Genomic DNA, 25,236 nt, shown 5'->3' with positions numbered 1-25,236 from the left:
ATCCACGAATGGGAGATTCACCCCCAAATACTGAATACTTACTTCCAGAGTTGGGGAACACCACAAATAGATCTATTTGCAACAAAGGAAAACGCAAAATGCCAAAACTTCGCATCCAGGTACCCACAAGATCAATCTCTGGGCAATGCGTTTATGGATGAGTTGGTCAGGGATATTTGCATACGCTTTTCCCCTTTCCCACTCCTTACATATCTAGCAAACAAGTTGAGTCAAAACAAACTCAAACTCATACTCTTAGCACCAACTTGGGCAAGACAACCGTGGTATACAACACTACTGGACCTCTCAGTAGTGCCTCATATCAAACTACCAAACAGACCAGATCTGTTAACACAACACAATCAACAGATCAGACACCCCAATCCAGCATCGCTGAATCTAGCAATTTGGCTCCTGAAGTCTTAGAGTTCGGACATTTAGACCTTACTCAGGAATGTATGGAAGTCATAAAACAAGCTAGAAAACCAACCACTAGACATTGCTATGCAAATAAGTGGAAAAGGTTTGTTTATTATTGCCATAATAATCAAATTCAACCCTTACACGCATCTGCCAAAGACATCGTAGGATACTTACTACATTTGCAAAAGTCAGAACTAGCTTTTTCATCCATTAAGATACATCTTACCGCAATTTCAGCTTACCTGCAAATTACCCTTTCAACTTCACTGTTTAGGATACCAGTCATAAAAGCATTTATGGAAGGCCTAAAAAGAATTATACCACCAAGAACACCACCAGTTCCTTCGTGGAACCTCAACATTGTCTTAACACGACTCATGGGGCCACCATTTGAACCAATGCACTCATGTGAAATGCAATATTTAACATGGAAAGTTGCTTTTCTAATTGCCATCACATCTCTAAGAGTCAGTGAAATCCAAGCATTTACTATACAAGAACCATTTATTCAAATACACAAGCATAAAGTAGTTCTACGGACAAATCCTAAATTTTTACCAAAAGTCATATCACAGTTCCACTTGAATCAAACAGTAGAACTACCAGTGTTCTTCCCACAGCCAGATTCTGTAGCTGAGAGAGCACTGCATATACTAGACATCAAAAGAGCGTTAATGTATACATTGACAGAACAAAACAAATTCGGAAAACAAAACAATTATTTGTTGCTTTCCAAAAACCTCATACAGGTAATCCAATTTCAAAACAAGGCATTGCTAGATGGATAGTTAAATGCATTCAAGCCTGTTATCTCAAAGCAAAAAGAGAACTGCCTATAACACCAAGGGCACACTCAACTAGACAGAAAGGTGCTACCATGGCCTTTCTAGGGATCATTCCAATGACTGAAATATGTAAGGCAGCCACATGGTCTACGCCTCATACGTTTACCAAGTGTAAAGAAATGGCTCCCTGTTGCAGTTACCCCCCACTTTTTGCCTGATACTGATGCTGACTTGACTGAAGTGTGCTGGGACCCTGCTAACCAGGCCCCAGCACCAGTGTTCTTTCACCTAAAATGTACCAGTGTCTCCACAATTAGCACAACCCTGGCATCCAGGTAAGTCCCTTGTAACTGGTACCCCTGGTACCAAGGGCCCTGATGCCAGGGAAGGTCTCTAAGGGCTGCAGCATGTCTTATGCCCCCCTAGGGACCCCTCACTCAGCACAGACACACTGCTTGCCAGCTTGTGTGTGCTGATGGGGAGAAAAGTACTAAGTCGACATGGCACTCCCCTCAGGGTGCCATGCCAACCTCCCACTGCCTGTGGCATAGGTAAGTCACCCCTCTAGTAGGCCTTACAGCCCTAAGGCAGAGTGCACTATACCACAGGTGAGGGCATATGTGCATGAGCACTATGCCCCTACAGTGTCTAAGCAAAACCTTAGACATTGTAAGTGCAGGGTAGCCATAAGAGTATATGGGCTGGGAGTCTGTCAAAAACGAACTCCACAGCTCCATAATGGCTACACTGAATACTGGGAAGTTTAGTATCAAACTTCTCAGAATAATAAACCCACACTGATGCCAGTGTTGGATTTATTAAAAAATGCACACAGAGGGCATCTTAGAGATACCCCCTGTATTTTACCCAATTGTTCAGTGCAGGACTGACTGGTCTGTGCCAGCCTGCTGCTGAGAGACGAGTGTCTGACCTCATGCGGTGAGAGCCTTTGTGCTCTCTGAGGACAGAAACAAAGCCTGCTCTGGGTGGAGGTGCTTCACACCTCCCCCCTGCAGGAACTGTAACACCTAGCAGTGAGCTTCAACGGCTCAAGCTTCCAAGGGACCAGCGACCTCTGAATCCTCTGAGGACTGCCCTGCTTCAAGAAAGACAAGAAACTCCAGAGGACAGCGGCACTGCTCCAAAAGAACTGCAACTTTGTTTCAAGGAGCAGATTTAAAGACCCCTGCAACTCCCCGCAAGAAGCGTGAGACTTGCAACACTGCACCCGGCGACCCCGACTCGACTGGTGGAGAACCAACACCTCAGGGAGGACCCTCCGGCGACTCCGAGTCCGTGAGTAACCAAAGTTGTCCCCCCTGAGCCCCCACAGCGACGCCTGCAGAGGGAATCCCGAGGCTCCCCCTGACCGCGACTACCTGATCTCCCTTTCCCGACGGCTGGAAAAGACCCTGCACCCGCAGCCCCCAGCACCTAAAGGAACGGAACTCCTGTGCAGGAGTGACCCCCAGGAGGCCCTCTCCCTTGCCCAGGTGGTGGCTACCCCGAGGAGCCCCCCCCCCCCCCCCCTTGCCTGCCTGCAACACTGAAGAGATCCCTTGATCTCTCATTGATTTACATTGAAAACCCGACGCTTGTTTCTACACTGCACCCGGCCGCCCCAGTGCCGCTAAGGGTGTACTTTTTGTGTGAACTTGTGTCCCCCCCCGGTGCCCTACAAAACCCCCCCTGGTCTGCCCTCCGAAGACGCGGGTACTTACCTGCTGGCAGACCGGAACCGGGGCACCCCCTTCTCTCCATTGAAGCCTATGCGTTTTGGGCACCTCTTTGACCTCTGCACCTGACCGGCCCTGAGCTGCTGGTGTGGTAACTTTGGGGTTGCTCTGAACCCCCAACGGTGGGCTACCTTGGACCCAAACCTGAGACTTGTAAGTGATTTACTTACCTGACAAAACTAACAAAAACTTACCTCCCCCAGGAACTGTGAAAATTGCACTAAGTGTCCACTTTTAAAACAGCTTATTGTGTTTTATGTAAAAAGTATACATGCTAATGTAATGATTCAAAGTTCCTAAAGTACTTACCTGCAATACCTTTCAAATGAGATATTACATGTAGAATTTGAACCTGTGGTTCTTAAAATAAACTAAGAAAAGATATTTTTCTATAACAAAACCTATTGGCTGGATTTGTCTCTGAGTGTGTGTTCCTCATTTATTGCCTGTGTGTATGTACAACAAATGCTTAACACTACTCCTTTGATAAGCCTACTGCTCGACCACACTACCACAAAATAGAGCATTAGTATTATCTCTTTTTGCCACTATCTTACCTCTAAGGGGAACCCTTGGACTCTGTGCATGCTATTCCTTACTTTGAAATAGCACATACAGAGCCAACTTCCTACACCAAGCACTACTGCGTGGATGTGATAACAGCACAACAAGCCACAGTAGGACAAGCAGTACTACGAACTTTGTTTCAAACAACTTCAACTCCTACAGGCTGAACCACCGCTTTTGGGGAGATAACTGCTTACTAGTCTATGCAAAGCATGTGTATCTGCAGCTACACGTGCCATCGAACGGAAAATGTCACCCAGTGTACATCCGTTCGTGGCATGAGACGCTGCAGATTCACATGCGCCCACCCGCCTCCCCGGGAGCCTGTAGCCGTTTTGAAGTTGATCTTCAACATTTGTAAATTTGTAAATATATCACTTTAAACTACATTATGTACATACATCTTTACTCCATTGCATGGGCACTATTACTATAATACACAACTCCTACCTCACCCTCTGCGGGGAAAACAATCTAAGATGGAGTCGACGCCCATGCGCAATGGAGCCGAAAGGGGGAGGAGTCCCTCGATCTCGTGACTCGAAAGACTTCTTCGAAGAAAAACAACTTGTAACACTCCGAGCCCAACACTAGATGGCGGGATGTGCAAAGCATGTGAATCTGCAGCGTCTCATGCCACGAACAGATGTACACTGGGTAAGTGACATTTTCCATATATATATATATATATATATATATATATATATATATTGTACATAGCTGCAGTTGGGGGACTGCCTATAAGTAATCTAGTTCTGTGCTACTGTAATAAAGTACCTTTATGTTTTTTTGTAACACTGTGTGGTTCCTTTCAGGTGTGAATAGCTACTGTGTAGCTGCTGTGGTATTGGCAGTGCTTTACACTCCTAGATCAGTCTTGGCTGCTCACCACAGCTACTACTAGAGAGCCCTGGCTTCCTAGACACTGTCTCACTCTGTAATAGGGGGTTGCCTCGTATAGGGTGCAAACACCATAGGTGTCCACCGCACACCAGGCCAGCATCCTACAGGGACACTATGCAGATAGTCCAGGAGACCCTTATTGGTTTACAAAGGTTAATGTAATAATCTCAGATGCTCTGAGGGTAGTGCTAAGCATTTGTTAAACTCAGAGTCAATAAATGAGAGACACTCAAGAAGAAACTCAAGACCAATGTTTAGAAAAATATACATATTTTATAGAATGTTTCAACACCAGAAAAACTTTAAAGAAGGTAAGTACTGTTGCAGTGTCAATTTTTGCTAGTACCTAACAAGTTCACTCATGCGCTTTTACGCAGTAAATTACTTTTTTTGGACAGAGCACTTTTACTGCATAAGTGGTATTTACAGTTGGTTCTCTGGGGTCTCTTATGTTGTAGGGTGCTGGGGGTCAGTGTCACTAGAAACACCAACAGTTGAGTTTTACCTGCCCTGTGGTGTCCAGGGGCAGAGGTGCGGGATGGGTTGGGTGCCTTGTGCATTGCACTGTTGGCTAACATTGGGGCCACCTATAAGTAGGCAACAGAGGGAGACTTGGGTACTAGTCCAGGAGCTCCCAACTGGGGGCTTAGTCGTTGGGGGTTCTGAGAGCAGGGGAACACTGTTGGTTGTCGTGGAGCTCGGGTGCAGTGGATTTTGGCTGTCTTCTGCTCCTGCATCAAGGCACCCATGTTTGTTGGTTGGACCTGCAAGAAGGGGACAAAACAGGGCAGCTGGCCCTCTCTCAGTGCTGGCCTTCTGCGATGCTGATGACACTCGGCAGCTGGTCTCTGAGGTCCAATCTAGTCTCCGCTACAACCAAACAGGCATTGTCTGCTGCAGGGGGGTCCGATACCTGGGTATCAGTACAGGAAGTCTCCTGTGGGTCCTGGGGTCTTTTCATGTGGCGGGGAGACAGATCTGACCTCCTGCTGCTTCGGTGGACACAGTGGTCAGCAGAGTGGTGAACCGGACCTTGCGGTTGGTACCTGCAGCATGCAAGGAAGTGGCTCCTCCACTTCAAGGGAGATGCGGACGGCTTGGAAAATTGCCCTCTGTTGGAAATGGCCATTTCTGCTGAGTTTACCCCAAACTTTTTGCCTTTCTCCTTCTATTTTTCTGACCCTCTTTTTGTTGGCTTTAGTACTCTAGGCACTTTCCTACTGCTAACCTCTCCCCTACAAATTGGTATAATTATTTTACACCTGTTTGGCTTATTGAATTTACCTGTAAGTCCCATGTAAGGTGGTATACCTATAACCCGGGCCTGTAATTTAAATGCTACTAGTGGGCTTGCAGCGCAGATTGTGCCACCCATAGAAATAGCCTTTCAAACCTCTCTCAGGCCTGCCACTACTGGGCCTGTGTGCACAGTTTACTGCCCCAGTGACTTGGCAAGTCAAACTACTCGCCAAGGCCTAAACTCCCTTTTTACTACACCTCAGTCACCGCTAAGGTTGGCCCTAGATAGCCCTATGGGCAGGGTGTTGTGTATGTAAAACATAGGACATATGTCTTTATGTACTTCATGTCCTAGTAGTGACAAACCACCTATTTAGTTTCTCACTACTGTGAGTGCTGCTCCTCTCATAGGATTGGATATGCCCAGACATATGTCTAAGTGGTATTTTTCAGCATAGGAAGAATAGCGTGGATATGTTTAGTGTGTTTGGAATGATAGTGAGAAATCCTGCTGGTGTAGGTGGATTTTTTAATTACCATTTGTAAGGAAATGCCTCCTTGGCATGTTACCCCCTGACTTTTTGCCTTTGCTGATGCTAAGTTTTGATTTGAAAGTGTGCTGAGGCCTGCTAACCAGGCCCCAGCACCAGTGTTCTTTCCCTAACCTGTACTTTTGTTAACACAATTGGCACACCCTGGCATCCAGGTAAGTCCCTTGTAACTGGTACCCCTGGTACCAAGGGCCCTGATGCCAGGAAAGGTCTCTAAGGGCTGCAGCATATCTTATGCCACCCTAGGGACCCCCCACTCAGCACAGACACACTGCTTGCCAGCTTGTGTGTGCTGGTGGGGACAAAACGAGTAAGTCGACATGGCACTCCCCTCAGGGTGCCATGCCAACCTCACACTGCCTATGCAGTATAGATAAGTCACCCCTCTAGCAGGCCTTTCCGCCCTAAGGCAGGGTGCACTATACCATAGGTGAGGGCACCAGTGCATGAGCACTGTGCCCCTACAGTGTCTAAGCAAAACCTAAGACATTGTAAGTGCAGGGTAGCCATAAGAGTATATGGTCTGGGAGTCTGTCAAACACGAACTCCACAGCACCATAATGGCTACACTGAAAACTGGGAAGTTTGGTATCAAACTTCTCAGCACAATAAATGCACACTGATGCCAGTGTACATTTTATTGTAACATACACCCCAGAGGGCACCTTAGAGGTGCCCCCTGAAACCTTAACCAACTACCCGTGTAGGCTAACTGGTTTTAGCAGCCTGCCACACTCGAAACATGTTGCTGGCCACATGGGGAGAGCGCCTTTGTCACTCTGTGGCTAGTAACAAAGCCTGTACTGGGTGGAGGTGCTTCACACCTCCTCCTGCAGGAACTGTAACACCTGGCGGTGAGCCTCAAAGGCTCACCCCCTTTGTTACAGGACCCCAGGGCACTCAAGCTAGTGGAGTTGCCCACCCCCTCCGGCTACGGCCCCACTTTTGGCAGCAAGGCCAGAGGAGATAATGAGAAAAACAAGGAGTCGTCACTGGCCAGTCAGGGCAGCCCCTAAGGCAACCTGAGCTGAGGTGACTCTGACTTTTAGAAATCCTCCATCTTGCAGATGGAGGATTCCCCCAATAGGGATAGGAATGTGACCCCTTCCCCTTGGGAGGAGGCACAAAGAGGCTGTACCCACCCTCAGGGCTAGTAGCCATTGGCTACTAACCCCCCCAGACCTAAACACGCTCTTAAATTTAGTATTTAAGGGCTACCCAGAACCTAGGAACTCAGATTCCTGCAACCTAAGAAGAAGAGGACTGCTAAGCTGAAAAACCCTGCAGAGAAGACGGAAACACCAACTGCTTTTACCCCAGCTCTAACCGGCCTGTCTCCCCCCTTCTAAAGACACTGCTCCAGCGACGCTTTCCCCAGGGACCAGCGACCTCTGAAGCCTCAGAGGCCTGCCCTGCTCTAGAAGGACCAAGAACTCCCGAGGACAGCGGCTCTGTTCATCAAAAGACTGCAACTTTGTTTCCAAAGGAGCAACTTTAAAACAACTGCGTTTCCTGCCGGAAGCGTGAGTCTTGCTACTCTGCACCCGACGCCCCCCGGCTCGACTTGTCGAGAACAAACACTTCAGGGAGGACTCCCCGGCGAACGCGAGACCGTGAGTAGCCAGAGTTGGCCACCCCCCCCTGAGCCCCCACCGCGACGCCTGCAGAGGGAATCCCGAGGCTCCTCCTGACCGCGACTGCCTGGCTCCCAGATCCCGACGACCTGGTAAAGACTATGCACCCGCAGCCCCCAGGACCTGGAAGATCGGAACTCCTGTGCAGGAGTGACCCCCAGGAGGCCCTCTCCCTTTCCCAGGTGGTGGCTACCCCGAGGAGCCCCCCCACCCCCCCTTGCCTGCCTGCCTGCATTGCTGAAGAGACCCCTTGGTCTCCCATTGAAATCTATTGGAAACCGGACACGTGTTTGCACACTGCACCCGGCTGCCCTCGTACTGCTGAGGGTGTACTTTCTGAGCTGACATGTCTTCCCCCCCCCCCCCCCCCCCCCCCCCCGGTGCCCTACAAAACCCCCCTGGTCTGCCCTCCGAAGACGCGGGTACTTACCTGCTGGCAGACTGGAACCGGGGCACCCCCTTCTCCATTGAAGCCTATACGTTTTAGGCACCACTTTGACCTCTGCACCTGACCGGCCCTGACCTGCTGGTGTGGTAACTTTGGGGTTGCTCTGAACCCCCAACGGTGGGCTACCTTCGACCCAAACTTGAACTCCTAGTGAAAAGTGTATATGCTATTTTGATTATTCAAAGTTCCTAAAGTACCTACCTGCAATACCTTTCATTTGAAGTATTACATGTAAAATATGAACCTGTGGTTCTTAAAATAAACTAAGAAAATATATTTTTCTATACAAAAACCTATTGGCCTGGAATTGTCTCTGAGTGTGTGTTCCTCATTTATTGCCTGTGTGTGTACAACAAATGCTTAACACTACTCCTTTGATAAGCCTACTGCTTGACCACACTACCACAAAATGGAGCATTAGTATTATCTCTTTTTGCCACTATCTTACCTCTAAGGGGAACCCTTGGACTCTGTGCATACTATTCCTTACTTTGAAATAGTGCATACAGAGCCAACTTCCTACACCATTGTAGAAATGCTGCTTATTGAAAGTGGGAATTTCTCTGTGCTTGTAACTCTGGTGCTTTTGCAGCCTGACTGCAATCTGCATTCGGGGCACAGTGATAGCTCCACTAGGTGCATTCTTTCCAGACAGCCTAATCACAGGATGGGATGGGTGTGACAGAAGAGATATCTGCATACTGATACTCTGGGAATAGGGAGGGTTGTTCACTCCTTACATGTCAATAGGCTGTGTCCTGCCCTCAATCAATGGACTGATTACCCCCCTACTGATGTCTGGAGACAGGGCTGGGTTGAAAGGGAATTGTTCTCGTCTTGAAATGACTCCTTTGAAGTTACACCCTGAACAAAGGCATTTTTTAGCATAAGTAGAAGGGCTCTTGCCCCACCCCTGATTTTAGAGCACTTTTGGGATTTGGACCGAATCTCTGCCAGAGGGACTGCTGAACTGCACAAAGGATTCAACTGGGCTGCTCGACTGTTTATTGCTCTGCTGCCAGGTGTCTGCTGAGAGGTACAAAGGACTCATCTGGATTGCTTTTCTCCCCTAGACAGTGTGTGGACTTGCACCCCAATGCTGCTGTAAGGAACTGACGTGAGGAGCCGCCCTTAGGACTGCCTTGCTGATGTGCTGACCTGTGGCCTGCTGGGTCACCAGAAGGGCTGCCACATTTGTTTGCCAGGACTCTAAGGTCCTGGTCTACTACTGTTTCTTTGCTCTGTTGTGCCCCCCAGTTCTGGAGTCTCTTTTGTGGTGTATTTAGTGTGTCACTGGTGTGTGTTGGGCAAACGGTTTACACATGACCTCTGCAGATAAGCATGACTACTCTTCCCCCTCTACCAAGGGGGTAAGCAGGGGTTGTCTTGGATGTGGAACTCTCTTGTCCTGACTAGAGTGGTGGGTTATACCGGGCTGAGGTGCCTACACTAGCCAACCAGAAACCCTATTTCTAACACCCTCCTAGGGTTTTGGAGGATGCACAGCTGCAGGACAAGTCAGGTTGTGGTGATTCAGGACAGGAGCAGGCAGGGTTTTGCACCAAAGTCCACCAGCAGTCTGCAGTTCTCACTTCAGCTCTTCTTGACCATTCTTTGTCTTTAGTCAGATTATTCTGTTCGTTTGATGTCAGGGGGCCACCTAAATACTCAATTTAGGTGTGTTTGAGGGAGTTTAGGGTAGTAGCCAATGACCCCTTCTTGTATGAAGTGGGCATTACCCTGCCACGGAATTCCTAATTCCACTAGAAAGAAAATGTCTGAACCCTTCTTTCCTGAAGCACATCAGGCTTGCCACATTAGGAGTGTGACCAGCATAGTAGTGCACCACGCCTACCTGCGTAGCTAACTTCCTGCCTGGTGCCAAATGGGTCTCAGAGCAGGGGGTGGCAACTCCCAGGTAGGGGAAACCAAGGTCTCATATCAGAGGCGGCAGGGATTATGCAGTCCCTGGTCTTGGTATACAGATTTACTAGCCATCTGGAGCAGACATTGTTTCTGGCCTCTTAGAGTGCAACTTTCTCCTCCAGGTAATCAGAAAAATCCTCTGGGTGCATGTCATAATAAATCCAAGACTGGCATCAGTCTGGATTTATTAAGACGAGGTGTTTGATACCAAACACCATAGGTTTCATTGAAGCCATTATGTAGCTTGGGAACTCATAATGACAAGTGTCCAGTACATAGCTTAAGGTGGCTTCCCTGTTCACTTGCAATATCCAATAATCGAGTTAGAAATCACAGGGGCATAGCTTCTCATGCAGATATGCCCTCACATCAAATATAATGCACCCTGCCTTAAGGCTCTAAAGCATTCTGTAGGAATGACATACATATACCTAGATGCAGTGACTGGGGCATGGCACAGAATTTGTGTGCCATGTTGCGTTTTCTCTCATGGCTTGTACCATAACACAGCTCGCAATGGCAGGCTGTGTGCAGTTTTCAGGGGGGGAGGGTGGGTCCTTGAAGGTGGCACAATACATGCATCAGCCCTTAGAGACCCTTTCTAGTATCCAGGCCCTAGTTACCAAGGGTACCATTTGCTAGGGACTTACAGAAGTACTAAAGTGTGTGTGCCAGTTGTACACAAATAGATCTTTATATCTCATTTTAGGGAAGGAGCACTAACACTGGGGCCCTGTTTAGCAAGAACCCAGTGCACTTAAGTCGAAAAATCTTGGTGTCAGTGAGCAAGAAGTGGCGGGTGACCGTGTCTAGAAAGGGCACTTTCCTACAGTTCTTTGCTAGATTAAAGAGGAAATGGAATACAAGACATTGTAGTCCTTTTCAAATGGGAGACATTTGAAGTTAGGCCATTGGTGTCCAAATCTAACCTTAGCAACTCAAAGATAAGGGCACTAAGCAGAACAAGGCACCAGTGTGTGTTCCAGCCCCCGCCCCCAATCACTGATGCGTAATGGTCGTATTGTTGCAGCCAAGGTCGCCCTCTTACCCAACTACAGACTTTACATTGATTTTAAATTCCTCCATAGGCTATACCACATGCCAGTGGAGCTGCTTTGCATGGGGTTAGTTCAAGCACTGTGCAGCCCTGCAGACCTCATTTCTACATCTTTCCTCGGAGTGTTCGCAGGTGGCAAGATACTGGTCAAAGGTCAACTCAGTCCTGCTTTAGATAACCCCGTGGACCCCAATTGTTGGCATCCTGGCATATATTAAAGCCATTCCTTTTGAGGTCCATCGCCTCATGGCCATGCTTATGGCCAAACGATGAGTTGCTATGCACTGGGGGAGGAGGCCTCCGGCTAAAGCTAAGATCTGGCTGCAAGATGCAGTTTTACAGCTCTCCACCTGTTGGGAACTCATGCCCCCGTAATCATGCACAAAGGATACATGGTAACGTATCTGAGAAAAAGGGACACGCGTCCCCTGGTGGACACTGTGGCAGCGTCCCCGAATGCAGGTCTCTCTCCCTTGTACATTGGTGTGGCTTGAATTTCGCCCCAACCCCCACCCCTCCTTTTCAGCAGTCCAGCCCCTGTTCACTCGCACCCCTAACACTTTGCACACTGGGGCAACTAGAAGAGTAGAGCCTCTGCTTACAAGACAGCTCTGCTGGACTTTCGATGAGACTATATGTTCTGCATTACAATGGTCGTACTGCTGTTTCATTCATTTTTGTGCTGGGGAAACAGATTTCCTCTGTATTTGTATTACCTCAGTGCCATGCCTTTACCTCCTTCCCTAGTTTCCCCTTTTCTCCCTTTCGGAGGCTTTTGACATGTTAAGTCATCTTAATAAAATGCTAATAAAAAAAGATACTGTCACCAAACCCATCTAATATGTGACCTAAAAGACCCGTGAGCCCTATCAAATGGGTTCCCCGAATGGGGGAGTGATTACCCCTGTGAAATTACATTAAACAGGTTAAACCGGCATGCTCTTATCAAATACTAAAGATAAGTTAATTTCTTTTGCCACTCAAACTGAACATTTCTGCTCTGTTTTAGCAGCAAGTAAAGAAGTTTCAGGGTTTTTTATTTAAAAAAAATTGTCATTTGTGTAGTTTGCATTGTACTTTATCCTTTGAGAGCTTAAATGTTTACTAATACAATTATTTTAACTTTTCCTGCATTCTGTAGTTATTGGAGAAGGCTGAGGCAAGAGAGCGAGAAAGAGAAAAAGAAGAAGCTCGCAAAATGAAACGCAAGGAGGCCCTTTTCAAGAGCATGTTGAAGCAAGCTGCACCTCCAATTGAAATGGATGCAGTCTGGGAAGATGTATGTATTGAATTCATATTTTAAACATGAGTGTAAAATGTATTGAAGCTGTTGTGAGCTGTGTTTAATAACATTTCTTGATGTAACCTCAGATAAGCTCTACAATTTAGCATTAACCTACTTTCCAATTTTATGTTATTAATGTGTGAATTACAATGAACAAAATGCAAATGAAGAATAACAAATTTAAGTTTTAAATTAACCTCATTCTGTTAGAGGCAAGGGAACGGGAAGCTCCTCTTTTTTTTTTTTTTTTTTTTTTTTTTTTTTTTTTTACAAATATTTTTAAATACCTTAAGGAGTGTAGTACTAGTTTTGTATTTAACCTGGTAGTAGGTTATCTTTAGCAAGACATTTTAAGATTATTTTCAGCCTAATCAGTTGGATTTGAAACTTGTCTTTAACCATATTATATTGTTTCCTTAACCCATAGTAGCATGTGCATTTGTTACAAACCTAATGAAACCACTTCCAACTATGAAAAATAAGAGGTTCCTTGCATGAACCTGCTGAAGTGTCGGGATGTGGGTGTTAATAGAGCGTTTGCAGGGAGTGGGGATGGTGGGTGGAGAGGAGTCTCGTACCATTAAACACAAAATATGTCCCTTTATGGATGGTTTATGGTGCATTATGGGTGAAGGTTAAGTTGGTTAAACTTTAGGAAATCTCTTGATTCATTGAAATTAGTAGTTGTTGTGGTTGTTACATTTCGAAATCTGTTTTGTCCCAGTGTCCATTTCCATTAATGTTTTAATTGGGTTGTACTTTTCATGTGAGCGTTGCATCAGAATGCTTAACACCCCTGCCATCACCCACATTGGTGAGATACTTTATCTGCATTTTTGCCGTTTGCTTAGCATTGTTTTTGTCGCTATGGACGCTGAGATGTCCACTAATAGAATGCCATACCTAGTCGTTAGTAGCTTGGTATGGTCTGGAAACCTTTCACATATCCATGGATAGTAACAGCAGAAAGTTGAGTCAACAAGGCCCATTTTTAGCTTGATAGCGAATTAGTAATCATCTTGTAGCAATCATAAGATGCCTTTGAACATTTTGGACCAGGTCAGTATTGGTTGCCATTTCTTTTTACTGATCTTTCTTGAGTTTGACATGAGAAGGTCAGTGTTTCACAACAAGCTTGTAGACACCTGATGTTACGTGACCTCTTTAGTGAGTGGACAAAAGGGCTTGCTGTACCAACTAGCTTCATCTCGGATTGTAAGCATTTGAGAAACCAAACAAACAAAAAAAGCATTTAATAGTTTATATGTAGCCTTGACACCAGTGAATGATAACAGCAGTTCACATATATCGATCAGATCTCTAACCTAGAGTGCTGCCTTCTGCCCAAGACTCCCGGGCTGATGGTATAATATAAAAAGTTGTCTGTCCAAAGTTTGGTGAAGGTGTTTTTAATTGAATTTTGGGTTTAATGTCATTAATATTTAGAGTTTCTGCTGTACCGTAGTATTTTAAAGGGGGCTGTACGTATCTGTTATCCGATGTTGATAATTGGGGTATTGGGTTTTAGGAGTTCTTTCTCAATAGAAAGGTGCCAGAAAAGCTACTTCATTTTGTGTTTTCTTCAACCACCAGATCATTTTACTAATTAGATACACTGTCTATTATTGAAAAATCACATATTTCAGTGCCCCAGGATCTTCAAGTAGACTTAATTTGGATAGCGTAGTCCGAAGCATCTTGACCTCTGCCACCCCGCCGATCGGGTTGTGTTTAAATCCTGCTTTGTTGGTCCTGAATACTGGTTCAAAGCGTGGGTATGGGATAACAATGTCGGCCTATTACTGAAAACCTACCAGTCCAACATGGTTTTTGTCACAAAAGTAGAAAAAAGTGAGAGGGACAAGAAAAAGTAAATGTGTAGGTTAAGGATGGAATAAAAATTTAGGAGCAGGTTTAGGGTTAGAATAAGGTTCAGTGTGAAGAATTATGTAAAGTGTGTGGTGTTAGGTTAAGGGTTTTGAAATGGGTAGTGTTTTGGTTATGTTAACTTTAGAGGTTTGAATAGGGTTGAAGTAAGTGTTGGTGTAAGGGGGGAAGGTGGTGGTATTGTGGGTGGACAAAGTGATGCAGGTGTGAGTAAAGGTTGGGGTTCACGGTTGGGTTAGGGTTCGAATTTCAGTTTGTGTATGCAGTATAAGATTTTTTGGGAGAATAGTAACACAGGAGGTGGCATGGACATATGCCTGTAGTGAAATAGCAGTGATAAAGGTGTAGGACAAAACTTATGGTTGGAAAGGGTGTGATTAGGACAAAGGTTAGTCTATGTAAAATTACAAAACGTAGAAGTACATTTTTGACTGTTGAGCTCCACATTCCTGTATTTTCCTTAGGCATAAGTGTTTACCACAACATTTGTTACTATTAAATGTTTTTATTTACTTTTCATTTGAAATCGTCTGACTTTTACTATTCTGTTTTCCCTGACAGCACAGTATTTTTTTTGTTGCTAGCACCACTAAATTTATATTCAAGTAGGGAGCTATATAGCGTCCCTTTTAATGCTATTTTCTTTGCACTAGCCTTTGATTTTGAAGATTTCAATTTACTTGATATCAACTGCTGTGTGCCAGTTGGTGTCAGAAGTGTCCTTTCAGATATTCCAGACTATTATCCCAAAATTCTGTGACTTTCGCTAAGCCCCAATGTAGGTTAACACAGGCTGTGCGGGTTTGATCTTGTGTTTTTTGGTATTGTGCGGACTGCTGTCCTCTGTTTTTTGTAGTTCAAGATGCTGTTTTATTTAGAGCTTGTGTGCAGGAAATTTGCTTAACATTGGGAATGAACTAGAACCATCACGAAAGCCACTTAACTAAAAAAAAAAGGGCAAATGTTTTCTGTCAAGTTGTAAGAAACCCGTATTCACCAGTTCACATCTGTTTGTGTGGTGACAAATCCTGACCCAAAAGAAGGATTTCACTTCTGGCAATAGTGTGGATGTTGTTGCATTGTTGGTGGTAAGGAAAAGACCTCCATCCCCTGAGTGCTTAAATGTTTGTGTTTAAAAAAAAAAAAAAAAAAAAGTAACTAATAAAGCCCAGATTATACAACAGTACTTATTCCCACTTAAAGATATGCAGAAATTCACCATATGTAAGGACCCCACAGCTAGGATTCTCAGGAGCGACAGATCCACATTAGCATTCGTAGAACCCCCTAGCACTGTCACCCATAACGTCTGGATGACATGACAGCCTCAGGTAGTGAGTTGTCCCCTCTTGCTAGCACAAGCAGGTGACTGTTGTTTCCTCCCTTGTGTCTGTCGCACCCTTATGAAGTAGACTCTTGTAAGTACTTAAATTGTATCAGCCTTTATCGTGCTGAGGTCACCATTTCCCTCTGTGACTTGTGTCCCTCCACTGTTCATCAGCCACCCCAAAGTCGGAGACTCAGTCTTTACTCAACTTTTTTTAACACGTCTGAGTTGATGGCTGTGGGCAATAAACGTGCAATATTTTTTTACTGAGTGCCCCCTTTGTGAGATGGTCTCCAAAGGACTAGAGCCAGGTGTTGCTTCAATGTTTCACAGGTAAAGTGTGATGATATTACAGCTCTGCAGATCTCATCAAGGCTGGCTCTTATACATCTGTTATTCCCTATCCTGGTCCATGACAGTTTTAAAGTAGGTCTTCTGACATCTTATATGGGCAAGTTTAGAGCTAACAATCCTATGCCAACCTGCAAATTGTGGTAAAGGTGCCACCTGATCAAACCCACCCAAAGATTTTCTTCAGTCCGGTTACCAAAACATCCCATCACTTTTTAAGATACTGCACCACCTCTGCAACAGAATGTCAATTGCATGCGAAAGATAAGCTGTCACCTGCACTCAATACAAAACGTGAAGTGGACCTGTACTGGACAGGGACACATGGTTCTGTCTATGCTGTGTGATCTAACTTGGTGTTAAAAATAAATTTATTTTACAATATGAAGGGAGGCCTGGTAATAAATGTTTATTTCTACCTTGCCTATGGTATACTTTGACTTGCATCACTTTACCATGAAAGTGAAGGCATGTGTAGTAAGCTGGCCTGGTGTGTGGTGGGTACCTAAAGTACGTATACCTTATACCAGGTTCAGGTGTCCCCTATTAGTGAAATGTAGGCAGTTTCTAGAAGCCAGGCTCTCTAGAGGTAGCTGTGGTTAAGCAGCCAAGGCTTATCTAGGAGACATGCAAAGCTCATGCAATACCACTGCAGTCACAAAGCACTTACACACACGAAAGAAAACACTCAGTGTTACAAAAATAAAGGTACTTTATTTTTGGAACAAATCACTACAAAATACTAAAAGGGCACTACATATATAAACTAGTAATAAGAAACCGGCATAGAAAAGGTTAAAAACAGTGCAAACAGCAATAACCAATAGTAACCCTAGGGGGGAGCACAAACCCTATACTGGAAAACATGGAATGTGACAACAGGAGTCCATCCTAGGTAAGGAAAATGTGTAGAGGGGAGCTGTGAATACCAGAAAACCACAAAGGTAAGTAACACAGGACCCCCACCCCCTCAACCCCCACCACACTAGAGACCAGGAATACAGGAGTAAATCACTGGATTTTCCCCAAAAGAAGAAAGACATCCAGACAAGACTGCAAGAAAACCAGTGGTGGATTCCTGAAGAAAGAATACTTGTGGTGACAGGGGTCATAGTGGAATCCAGGTGGAGGAGCTACTACCCACCCAGCTGTCGTTGCAGGAGTTGGTCGTCAGTGATGAACACTTCAGCGCTGCAGCCCTGGAGCCGGAGAAGAGTTCATGGTGGGTGCAGATGATGTCCCAGACTGGTAGGAAGATGGCAGATGGGTGTCGGTGCAGGAATTCCACCAACCAGCCTTTGCAAAGGCAAACTCGCGGTTAGTGGAAAAGAGGTGCTGCCAGGGACCAGCAAGGCCCAGGAGGACTCAACCCAAGAGGGGAGTCACAGGGAACCCTCAGCTTTGCATAGAGTTCACAGGAGCAGAGGCAGCACCCACAGGAGTCCCATAGGACGTGGACACAGGAGTCACAGAAGAAGCCCAAGCAGCACTACAAAAGAGGATCCCACGCCGCCGGAGAACCATGCAGGAGGCAGTGCTTTCCAGCATGGCGTGCTGGGGGCTGGAACTACACGTCGCCTGAAGATACCTTGGAGGAGATGCAAAAAAGCATTGGCAGCTGCAAGGAATGCCGTGAATGGGGGTACTGTCCTGCGTGGGAAGGCAAAGGTTACCTTCGCCAAAGTTGGACAGCTGGCAGAGAGAACCAAGTGGACTACTCCGGACCATGACCCGTGATGCAGGATCCACACAGCTCAAGATGAGGGAAGATCCACGCAGCTGCTCGTCGCTTGTTGTAGGTGCCTGCCGTTGTAGGGGAGTGACTCCTTCACTCCAAGGGAGATTCCTCCTTCTTCTTCTTCTTCTTGTGCAGGCTGACTAGTTGCAGTCTTCTGAGGATGCTGTAGGAAAGTACCATCTTGCCTGACATGTTACCCCCATTTTATATGTATGTATGTATGTTTTAGCCCCTGTGTCACTGGGATCCTACTAGGCAGGACCCCAGTGCTCGTAGTATGTGCCCTATATGTGTTCCCTGTGTGGTGCCTAACAGTATCACTGAGGCTCTGCTAACCATAACCTCAGTGTTTATGCTCTCTCTGCTTTCTAAATTTGTCACTGCAGGCTAGTGACTAAATTTACCAATTCTCATTGGCACACTGGTACACCCATATAATTCCCTTGTATATGGTTACTTAGGTACCCAGGGTATTGGGGTTCCAGGAGATCCCTATGGGCTGGAGCATTTCTTTTGCCATCCATAGGGAGCTCAGACCATTCTTACACAAGCTTGCCACTGCAGCTTGAGTGAAATAACGTCCATGTTATTTCACAGCCATTTTTCACTGCACATAAGTAACTTATAAGTCACCTATATGTCTAACCCTCACTTAGTGAAGGCTGGGGGCCAAGTTACTTAGTGTGTGGGCACCCTGGCACTAACCAAGGTGCCCCCACATCGTTCAGGGCAAATTCCCCGGACTTTGTGAGTGCGGGGACACCATTACACGCGTGAACTATACATAGGTCACTACCTATGTATAGCGTCACAATGGTAACTCCGAACATGGCCATGTAACATGTCTAAGATCATGGAATTGTCACCCCAATACCATTCTGGTATTGGGGGGACAATTTGATGATACCTCCCAGGCGAGGTGCCCAGAGCTTCTCCAGTGAGTCCCAGACCTCTGCCATCTTGGAAACAGAGGTGTTGGGGGCACACTGGACTACTCTGAGTGGCCAGTGCCAGCAGGTGACGTCAGAGACCCCCTCTGATAGGCTCTTACCTTTCTTGGTAGCCAATCCTCCTTTCTTGGTAGCCAAACCTCCTTTTCTGGCTATTTAGGGTCTCTCCTCTGGGGAACTCTTCAGATAACGAATGCAAGAGCTCACCAGAGTTCTTCTGCACTTCCTTCTTCGACTTCTGCCAAGGATCAACCGCTGACTGCTCCAGGATGCCTGAAAAAACGCAACAAAGGAGCAAGATGACTACCAGCAACATTGTAGTACCTCATCCTGCCGGCTTTCTCGACTGTTTCCTGGTGGTGCATGCTCTGGGGGTCATCTGCCTTCACCCTGCACTGGAAGCCAAGAAGAAATCTCCCGTGGGTAGACGGAATCTTCCCCCTGCTAACGCAGGCACCAAAAGACTGGGTCCCCTCTCATCCTGACGAGCGTGGTCCCTGGAACACAGGAACTCTATCCAAGTGACTCCCACAGTCCAGTGATCCTTCAGTCCAAGTTTGGTGGAGGTAAGTCCTTGCCTCCCCACGCTAGACTGCAAACCTGTATACTACATGATTTGCAGCTGCTCCAGCTCCTGAGCACTCTTCCAGGATTTCCTTCGTGCACAGCCTAGCCTGGGTCCCCAGCCCTCCGTCCTGCAGTGCTCAACCTCTGAGTTGGCCTCTGGCACTGTGGGACCCTCCTTTGTGACTCTGAGCCAGCTCCGGTTCACAAATCTTCTAAGTGCTTGTTCGGGTACTTCTGCGGGTGCTGCCTGCTTCTGTGGGAGCTCTATGAGTTGCTGAGCGCCACCTCTGTCTCTTCCTCCAAGAGGCGACATCCTGGTCCTTCCTGGTCCCCAGCAGCACCCAAAAACCTCTGCCACGACCCTTACAGCTAGCAGGGCTTGTTTGCTGTATTTCTGCGTGGGAACACTTCTGCAACCTTTAGCGCGCCGTGGGACATCTTCCATCCAAAGGAGAAGTTCTTAGCTCTCTTCGTTGTTGCAGAATCCTAAGCTTCTTCCATCCGGAGGCAGCTTCCTTGCACCTTCATCTGGGGTTTCCTGGGCTCCTGCCCCCCTGGACACGATCGCAACTCTTGGACTTGGTCCCCTTGCTTTGCAGGTCCTCAGGTCCAGGAATCCGTCTTCAGTGCTTTGCTGGTGTTTGTGTCCTTTTGGGGAAGTAGGTGTACTTTACTCCTACTTTTCAGGGTCTTGGGGTGGGGTATCTTGGACACCCTGACTGTTTTCTTACAGTCCCAGCAACCCTCTCCAAGCTCCCATGGGTCTGGGGTCCATTTGTGATTCGCATTCCACTTTTGGAGTATATGGTTTGTATTGCCCCTTGTAAACAAATGGCTCCCTGTTGCAGTTACCCCCCACTTTTTGCCTGATACTGATGCTGACTTGACTGAGAAGTGTGCTGGGACCCTGCTAACCAGGCCCCAGCACCAGTGTTCTTTCACCTAAAATGTACCATTGATCCCACAATTGGCACACCCTGGCATCCAGATAAGTCCCTTGTAACTGGTACCTCTGGTACCAAGGGCCCTGACGCCAGGGAAGGTCTCTAAGGGCTGCAGCATGTATTATGCCACCCTAGAGACCCCTCACTCAGCACAGACCCACTGCTTACCAGCTTGTGTGTGCTAGTGAGAACAAAATGAGTAAGTCGACATGGCACTCCCCTCAGGGTGCCATGCCAGCCTCTCACTGCCTATGCAGTATAGGTAAGACACCCCTCTAGCAGGCCTTACAGCCCTAAGGCAGGGTGCACTATACCATAGGTGAGGGTACCAGTGCATGAGCACTGTGCCCCTACAGTGTCTAAGCAAAACCTTAGACATTGTAAGTGCAGGGTAGCCATAAGAGTATATGGTCTGGGAGTCTGTTTTACACGAACTCCACAGCCCCATAATGGCTACACTGAAAACTGGGAAGTTTGGTATCAAACTTCTCAGCACAATAAATGCACACTGATGCCAGTGTACATTTTATTGCAAAATACACCCCAGAGGGCACCTTAGAGGTGCCCCCTGAAACTTAACCGACTGTCTGTGTAGGCTGACTAGTTCCAGCAGCCTGCCACACTAGAGACATGTTGCTGGCCCCATGGGGAGAGTGCCTTTGTCACTCTGAGGCCAGTAACAAAGCCTGCACTGGGTGGAGATGCTAACACCTCCCCCAGGCAGGAGCTGTGACACCTGGCGGTGAGCCTCAAAGGCTCGCCCCTTTGTCACAGCCCAGCAGGGCACTCCAGCTTAGTGGAGTTGCCCGCCCCCTCCGGCCACGGCCCCCACTTTTGGCGGCAAGGCTGGAGGGAACAAAGAAAGCAACAAGGAGGAGTCACTGGCCAGTCAGGACAGCCCCTAAGGTGTCCTGAGCTGAGGTGACTCTAACTTTTAGAAATCCTCCATCTTGCAGATGGAGGATTCCCCCAATAGGGTTAGGATTGTGACCCCCTCCCCTTGGGAGGAGGCACAAAGAGGGTGTACCCACCCTCAGGGCTAGTAGCCATTGGTTACTAACCCCCCAGACCTAAACACGCCCTTAAATTTAGTATTTAAGGGCTACCCTGAACCCTAGAAAATTAGATTCCTGCAACTACAAGAAGAAGGACTGCCTAGCTGAAAACCCCTGCAGAGGAAGACCAGAAGACAACAACTGCCTTGGCTCCAGAAACTCACCGGCCTGTCTCCTGCCTTCCAAAGAACTCTGCTCCAGCGACGCCTTCCAAGGGACTAGCGACCTCTGACTCCTCTGAGGACTACCCTGCTTCGAAAAAGACAAGAAACTCCCGAGGACAGCGTACCTGCTCCAAAAAGACTGCAACTTTGTTTCCAGAAGCAGCTTTAAAGAACCCTGCAACTCCCCGCAAGAAGCGTGAGACTTGCAACACTGCACCCGGCGACCCCGACTCGGCTGGTGGAGAACCAACACCTCAGGGAGGACCCCCGGACTACTCTACGACTGTGAGTACCAAAACCTGTCCCCCCTGAACCCCCACAGCGCCGCCTGCAGAGGGAATCCCGAGGCTTCCCCTGACCGCGACTCTCTGAAACCTAAGTCCCGACGCCTGGAAAAGACCCTGCACCCGCAGCCCCCAGGACCTGAAGGACCGGACTTTCACTGGAGAAGTGACCCCCAGGAGTCCCTCTCCCTTGCCCAAGTGGAGGTTTCCCCGAGGAAGCCCCCCCCTTGCCTGCCTGCAGCGCTGAAGAGATCCCTTGATCTCTCATAGACTAACATTGCAAACCCGACGCTTGTTTCTACACTGCACCCGGCCGCCCCCGCGCTGCTGAGGGTGAAATTTCTGTGTGGGCTTGTGTCCCCCCCGGTGCCCTACAAAACCCCCCTGGTCTGCCCTCCGAAGACGCGGGTACTTACCTGCAAGCAGACCGGAACCGGGGCACCCCCTTCTCTCCATTCTAGCCTATGCGTTTTGGGCACCACTTTTAACTCTGCACCTGACCGGCCCTGAGCTGCTGGTGTGGTGACTTTGGGGTTGCTCTGAACCCCCAACGGTGGGCTACCTTGGACCAAGAACTGAACCCTGTAAGTGTCTTACTTACCTGGTAAAACTAACAAAAACTTACCTCCCCCAGGAACTGTGAAAATTGCACTGTGTCCACTTTTGAAATAGCTATTTGTGAATAACTTGAAAAGTATACATGCAATTGAAATGATTCAAAGTTCCTAATGTACTTACCTGCAATACCTTTCAAACAAGATATTACATGTTAAATTTGAACCTGTGGTTCTTAAAATAAACTAAGAAAAGATATTTTTCTATACAAAACCTATTGGCTGGATTTGTCTCTGAGTGTGTGTACCTCATTTATTGTCTATGGGTATGTACAACAAATGCTTAACACTACTCCTTGGATAAGCCTACTGCTCGACCACACTACCACAAAATAGAGCATTAGTATTATCTCTTTTTACCACTATTTTACCTCTAAGGGGAACCCTTGGACTCTGTGCATGCTATTCCTTACATTGAAATAGCACATACAGAGCCAACTTCCTACACCCCTAGACCTATGTTCACCTATTGCATCCTATTGTAATTCTACACTGTTTGCATTACTTTTCTTACTCTTACTTACCTGTTTTGGGTTTGTGTACATATAACTTGTCTATTACTTACCTTCTTACTGAGGGTACTCACTGAGATACTTGTGGCATATTGTCATAAAAAATAAAGTACCTTTTATTTTTAGTAACTCTGAGTATTGTGTTTTCTTATCATATTGTGCATATGATATAAGTGGTATAGTAGGAGCTTTGCATGTCTCCTAGTTCAGCCTAAGCTGCTTTGCCATAGCTACCTTCTATCAGCCTAAGCTGCTAGAAACACCTCTATTCTACTAAAAAGGGATAACTGGACCTGGCACAGGGTGTAAGTACCACAGGGTACCCACTATAAGCCAGGCCAGCCTCCTACAGATGCATGCCGGGTAACTTTTGCAAACCTGTCAGGAGATGTGGAAACAAAGTTGCAGAAGAGTCGTCTTCGTTGTAGTAGTGTTGTCGGTTCCTGGAGGGTCCAGTCGCGGTAACACAAAAGGATGATGGACGGAGTGCTGAACAATGCAAACACTCTCCCCCAGTCACAGATCTGGGTTTAATCCATCGTTCTTTTGCTCACCATGCCACCCCAGTTTGGACCCAGCCATACGCAAATCAGTCTTCTTGGGAACAGTCCAGCCCGAACTGCCAAGCCAGGTCCTCCCTGGACCGGAAACAAGCATCCTGGGACCGGTTTCAGGGTATCACCCTTGATCCGCCAAGCTAGCTTGATTCCAATGGCACAGTGAGCAAGGGACCCACGCCTGGGCACACCCCTTCCACTCAGGGCAACTTTAGCAACACAAAAGGATGATGGATGGAGTGCTGAACAATGCAAACACTCACCCCCAGTCACAGTCGCTGTTGCAGTGGCCAGAAGTCAGTGGAGGTTGCAGAGGAGTCCTGCTGGAATCTTGCAAGCCGAATGCAGGGACCCATCCAAGAGAGAGGCCCTAAATAGCCCTGAAAGGGGATTGCTCACCTAACCAGGTAAGTACCTATCAGGAAGAGGCTTTGATGTCGCCTGCCTGACCTGGCCGCTCAGATGCTCCCAGGTTTCCCTTCTAGCCTTGGATCAAGATGGTAGTATCTAGGGACCCTCTGGAGGAGCTCTGGGCACCACCCCTGGGGTGGTGATGGACAGGGGAGTGGTCTCTCCCCTTTCCATTGCCCAGTTCCACTTCAGAGCAGGGACTGTACGGGGGGCACCAAATGTGCCCTTCAAAACAAACTAGTGGCTTGTGGAGGCTACCCCTCCCAAGCCAGCCGCACCTATTTCCAAAGGGAGTGGCTGTTACCTCCCTCTCGCAAAGGAAATCCTTTGTTCTGTCTTCCTGTGCTTGATCTGATCAAGCAGTAGGGCAGAAACCTGTCTGAGGGGTGACAGCAGCCCGAAAAACCCTGTAAGACTGGTGGTAGCAATGCTGGGGGTCCTCTAAGGAGCCCCCAGAGTGCATGGAATAATACTTCCAATACTTGCAACAGTATTGGGTTATGATTCCGACATGTTTGATACAAAACGTGTCCAAGTTCGGAGTTACCATTATGTAGCTGGACATAGGTAGTGACCTATGTCCAGTACACGCGTAAAATGGCATCCCTGCACTCACAAAGTCCAGGAAAATGGATCTGGAGTTTGTGGGGGACCCTCTTCTAGTGCAGAGGTGCTCTCACACTCTGGTACCTGCACCCTGCCCTCTGGGCTAAGAGGGCCTACCATAGGGATGTCTTACAGTGACCTGTAGTGAAAACGGGTTGATGCACACGTTTCACGGTGGCTGAATGGCAGGTCTGCAAAACCTTGTGCATGGGCTCCCTGTGGGTGGCAGAATAACTGCTGCAGCCCATACGAATCCCCTGGAACCCCAATGCTCTGTGTATCTAGGTAGCATATACTAGGGACTTACATGGTGGGAGGGGGGCGCGACCAGTATCCCAACTGTGGGAAGAAAAGGGTATAGTTTAGAGGAGAGAGCAAAACTATTTGGATCCTGGTTAGCAGGATCCTAGTGGAAACAAACACACTGAGAACAGGCAGAAAATGGGGGCAACCATGCCAAGAAAGGATGTACTTTCATACAAATCCCCTTTACCTCTCTTCTCCCCCCTCCCCCCCCCCCTCAAAAAAGGACAAGAATGCTAACCTTGTCCAAATGAGTCTTCGCTGTCTAAGTGGAAGTATATGGAGAGTTCATCTGCATTGGACTGATTACTTCCAGGTCTGCGTTCCACTGTATAGTCCATTCCCTGTAGGGATATGGACCTGCTCAACAATTTGGGGGGGGGGGGGGGGGGGGGGGGTTTCTCCCTTCATC

At 47.4% G+C, this 25,236-nt stretch overlaps 1 protein-coding gene across 1 annotated transcript in view; it reads left to right on the top strand.

Annotated features, from left to right (window-relative positions):
* Window positions 1-25,236, top strand: part of LOC138274069 (pre-mRNA-processing factor 40 homolog A-like) — a gene marked incomplete at its 3' end in the record, with an annotated part of 550,808 nt that overhangs the window by 510,495 nt on the left and 15,077 nt on the right. Inside the window, exon 20 of the mRNA XM_069218962.1 lies at window positions 12,411-12,548. Coding sequence (XP_069075063.1) covers window positions 12,411-12,548 — 138 coding nt within the window. The remainder of the gene's footprint in view (window positions 1-12,410; window positions 12,549-25,236) is intronic.

The sequence above is a fragment of the Pleurodeles waltl genome, unplaced genomic scaffold (genome assembly GCF_031143425.1).
Source record: "Pleurodeles waltl isolate 20211129_DDA unplaced genomic scaffold, aPleWal1.hap1.20221129 scaffold_155, whole genome shotgun sequence".
NCBI classification, from domain to species: Eukaryota; Metazoa; Chordata; class Amphibia; order Caudata; family Salamandridae; genus Pleurodeles; species Pleurodeles waltl.
This window is presented reverse-complemented; position numbering and strand designations above follow the sequence as displayed.